We start from the raw sequence: 4,450 nt of genomic DNA on the forward strand, positions 1-4,450 counted from the left end.
CGGAAGCGGCGGCCTCTCGCAAGAAAACCCGTGTTCCATCGATTGCCCGGTTTGTTTGAAACATAGGAGACGATCCTTTAGTCAGGTCAGACCGAGCGTTAGCGAGCATCGGACTGCATACGTTTACCTGGTGCATTACGTTTGCCCGGTTAATTATGCATGTCATGCATTTTGATGGCCTGGTTGCAAACGTGATGCACCAGATAAACAATACCTTCAAATTGATAACAAAAAAAAATCATTTTGGGCGGAACGAAGTTCGCCGGGTCAGCTAGTTTATTATAAACATACAAGCTAACTTGTTAATGGAAGTCAGTTAACTAATTAAAAGTCCTATGCAGTGCTCGCTCTAGAATACCTAGTGAATTTGTTCTAACCAAAAATCTACCTACATCCTAAACCTACATGCGAAGGTAAACTTACTAGCTAAAATATAATTAAAATGTCTAAATCTAGCTTATAGTACGGAGAGTATTCGGTAAAGGGTTGATTAAAACAAAATCTACACTAGGATACCGACTAAATACATCACACATCCTTTGGTATACTGTTCACCCTCAAGTATCGCACAACGGGACTAAACGTAAGTCAAATGAAGGAACGAATTCTCATGTAGTATTTAAGTTAAAAGCATGTAAACTAACACATACATGAAATGAAATGTATTTGCAGGACTATAATGAAATTCCAGTTGAGACCACGTCCCACGTCTTGGTCGTCTTGATATTATTGATTCGGAAATTACCCCCCGTGGCGTTATAAGTTGGCAAATACCCAACATGGGTAGTTATTGGTTATTGGGTAATTGGGCACCAGTTAACGAAATCCGGACGGTCTTCAAGGGCTAGGGACTTCTTGTGATGAATTAATTTATGAAGGGTAAATATAGCTAAAAAGCAGTATCATTATTTAAACGGACATTGAACTAAAATGAGTAACGGATTAGGAACAAAATGCTAAATTGATTTAAATTTTGGAAAGGATTGATAGTTTTCCATCTGGTATTTTATATATGAATCATCTTCATTTTTTGTTTTTTTTTTTGAATTTGCCTGAACAAATTAATAAAGTTCAAATAGCCTGTCTTACAAATGTTATTATATCCTACACTATATACTCCATTTCAGTCGGAAGCTTAAAGAACATTCCAGCCTAAAAACTGAAACAGCTCAACCAGCTTACGTTGATTTATGACAGAAACTATCCGAGACTAGATTCACTAGTGATGTTTCTAACTAAACAGTGATACAAATAACTTCACGGGCAATGTTAGGCAATAAACCAAAAATTGATTACAAACCGCTATTACTAATAAAGCTAACATTTTTATCAAGTACAAATAGAGAATAGAAAATAAAAACGAATTTAAAATAGAATTTATACGCAACCCAAATTTCGTTTCCAAGAGGAGAAGAAATGTCCACGTGGACAACAGAGGGAGGGGTATAGAAAATGTCCACGCTTGTCCACGGAGGGGGAGGAGGGTGTCTAAAATCACGCTTTTCCTGTCCACGTGGTATGTGGAAAGCCCCTAAAGAGGTTTATTTTATTTGCCCAAAATTTTAGACGAAACACCCATTGTGATAGGGCAGCATTATTTCCATGTCAACACACCAACACTTCGTGTGTTGAGTGGTGGGGGTGTGCTGTCCAATTCGCGATGACAGTGGTACAGTGTCGACGTCTGGTGGAAACTTCCAATTAGGGGCCATAATTTGGGTCCCAAACTCGTTAGTGTAATCTCTATCTGATTGGAAGACACGAAGCCGGTTTTAAAATGTTAAAAATTGAATTAAAATTTTCACATTATGTTATTTAACTACTTGAAACACGTATTTCTGACTTTTATTTAACCATATGCCTATGCATTTCCATTGTTACTGAATCTTTTCATTGTAATATAAAGTCGTTCTCAAAAAGAATTTTCGTATGAGATTTTTTCACCAGCTGCAAAAAAAGTGTTTCAAATAGAATACTACTTTGATACGGTAAAGTTAATTTTCATTCATAATTTTAATTTTGAGAACTTGACGCTCACCTAAACTAGTAAACGAATCTCAATGCCGTCAACGCGGATTCGCTTCTTCTACTCTACACACTGTCGTTGCTTGAGGTGAAAAAGGAAGAAAAATTGTACACCATTCTTGTACATCATGTGAAACATTGGGATCAAACAACGTATATCCAAACATACGACGATCACGAACATGTCACATTTTCAAACACAGGTACGAAAAAATCATGTTTGTCTGCAAACACAAAACTACGCAAACAGCTAGAACATGTTAATGTTCATCTAATGGCGCAAATATTTCTGGAGTTGTAAATCGCTTCCACCCGATACTTGGAGCTTCATATTTTCAGTTTGAAAGATTTAGACTGTTCAAAATCTAAATTTTTATGCAAAATTGAGCTTGGGATGTTATTTGAACGACGGTGGGTTCAATTCCAGGACCTTAAGTTGACGATCTTCTGAATCGTCTTTATCAAGGCTAAGGCTAAAGTTGAATGAACTTGGAAGATTAAAGCTCCTATAATAGCAACAAAAAAAATCTCTCAGTCTTACCAGAGTTGGCACAATGAGCAAAATCATATAATTCATCAAATTTTGTACAGTAAGTAAGTCTATTATATCTTATGACATAAGTATACATTAAACCTATCCTATCGTTAATAGTAATCACAGCCACTTACTTCCCATTCCTGAGGAATGGTGTTTTCGCTGCTGTCGCAAGATAATAAATTCCTCTCGGTTTAGCTTTTAGCTGCCTCAACTCGAGACCACCCAGTCTAGCGGTCCCAAGTGTGCACTCCGGGTGTAACGTCGAGACGTCGGCGCATCGATTGCCAAAGTAGTTTCTCACTTTCAACGATTCCTGAAAATATATAACGGACCGTTCGTGGCTACAGGTAAGACTCACTCCGCATCCGGGTTGCTTCACACCACCGTTCGGATAAAAGTCAGCTTTACCGATGCTCCTGAAGAATCCCAACGCTTTCCCGTTGGTATGGATAACTTCCACATATTCGGCGTCATCTGCCGCCAATCGATCCAACGGTTTACTCATCCGAAATAATGGCGACGCAGGATCCAAACCAATGATGAATCCAATCTTTTGAGCGGTTCTTTTCCCCGTGAGACCAGCGATATGAGCGCCAAGACTGTGTCCAACGATGCCAATTTTTTCGTAACTATGCCCTGCGTCTACCAATTTCGCAATCAGCGCGGCCACGACATCCGCTACCTTGTCAACCCGATACCTCGCCACCGGATATAGCCAAGTTTGTGCTCCTTTCTCCCAATCCACAGCAATCACATTGAAATCCCCTTCAGCTAGGAAATCCTTCGCCAGCGGTTCAATCACTTGCGATTCCGAACTGCCAAGCCAACCGTGAATTAGAATTTTCGTTGGCGCGCTAAAGTTGAACCCATAGTACAAAATGTGGTCGATATCATTCAACCGCAACTCTACCGGTTTCGAGCTGTTTTCCCGCGTGTACAACAGGAACCGCACGTACTCTTCCGCAATGTAGCTGCTGCTGTTCACACGGCTCTCGCGAACCAGAAATCGTGACACGACCTCGAACTCGCCGCTTTTACCCGGCAACCGCACGTACTGATCGTTCTCGTCACGCGGTATCAACAGCTGGGGCACCTGCGAGTCTCCGTCACTGTCCCGCTCGTACTCCATATCGTCCAGCTCCAGCGCAATGCGACTCGCCAGAGAGTTAGGCTCGTCATCCTCACGGAAAACTATCGGGCCATCGCCTGAAATGGATTATATGTTTATACTGATTACGTACAAAAGAAGCTATTAGCATTTCTACCAATAGTACACACATTGAACGATGTAGGTCGCATTTAATCATCGGGAGAATGAAATAAATAATTAGAGATTGGACAATCGATAAGCTTTCTCAACTGCACGTACAGCTAGAGCGATCAGAGGTCGAACCTAACACAAAGAACCAATTGAGCGTAATTGGCGCGGAGCTATTACTTACCTGCAAGTGCCAAACAAACGAGCCAAATAAATGATGCACACCGTATAACAACCATGCTGAACATCTTTTTGATTTGAAACAATCACAGATCAGAGCCATGAAACGTCTCTCGATGCACTTCAAACCGGTGTCGCGATCGGTCTGCAACCGTAGCGCCAAGCTTTGCTCCTTATACACTCACGAGCAACGATGAATAATGATTGCCCTCGCGATTGAGTATTGGAATCAACGAAAAACGAGTCTTGTGAAATATGCATACAGCCTTTTTCTCTTTCTCTAACGTACATCACACAGCTATAAGTATCATCTCGTAATTTGCTGCTAGCTGGTTGAATATTTCGATCCGTTCCATCTCACACCTATTATCATCGAGCTAAAACCCAGCTTCAACACTGCACGAGTCGCGAAGCGCGTAAAATCCTATTGATGTGGTAAGTACCGACTG

At 40.8% G+C, this 4,450-nt stretch overlaps 1 protein-coding gene across 1 annotated transcript; it reads right to left on the bottom strand.

Moving 5' to 3' along the window:
• Positions 1-2,554: 2,554 nt before the first annotated feature.
• Positions 2,555-4,172, bottom strand: LOC129770459 (lipase member H-A-like). The gene is made up of 2 exons (XM_055773301.1): positions 4,006-4,172; positions 2,555-3,769 (listed from the first exon to the last, which is right to left on the bottom strand). Exons 1-2 carry the CDS (start codon positions 4,067-4,069, stop codon positions 2,691-2,693), a joined length of 1,143 nt encoding a protein of 380 aa, XP_055629276.1. The 5' UTR covers positions 4,070-4,172; the 3' UTR covers positions 2,555-2,690.
• Between the last annotated feature and the right edge of the window lie 278 nt (positions 4,173-4,450).

This window comes from Toxorhynchites rutilus, chromosome 2, assembly GCF_029784135.1.
Source record: "Toxorhynchites rutilus septentrionalis strain SRP chromosome 2, ASM2978413v1, whole genome shotgun sequence".
NCBI lineage: Eukaryota > Metazoa > Arthropoda > Insecta > Diptera > Culicidae > Toxorhynchites > Toxorhynchites rutilus.

Coding starts and splice junctions, on each gene's coding strand:
- LOC129770459 (XM_055773301.1), bottom strand. CDS start 4,069: ATGTTCAGCATGGTTGTTATACGGTGTGCATCATTTATTTGGCTCGTT. Junction 3,770..4,005: donor CGTTTGTTTGGCACTTGCAG/GTAAGTAATAGC, acceptor AATCCATTTCAG/GCGATGGCCCGATAGTTTTC.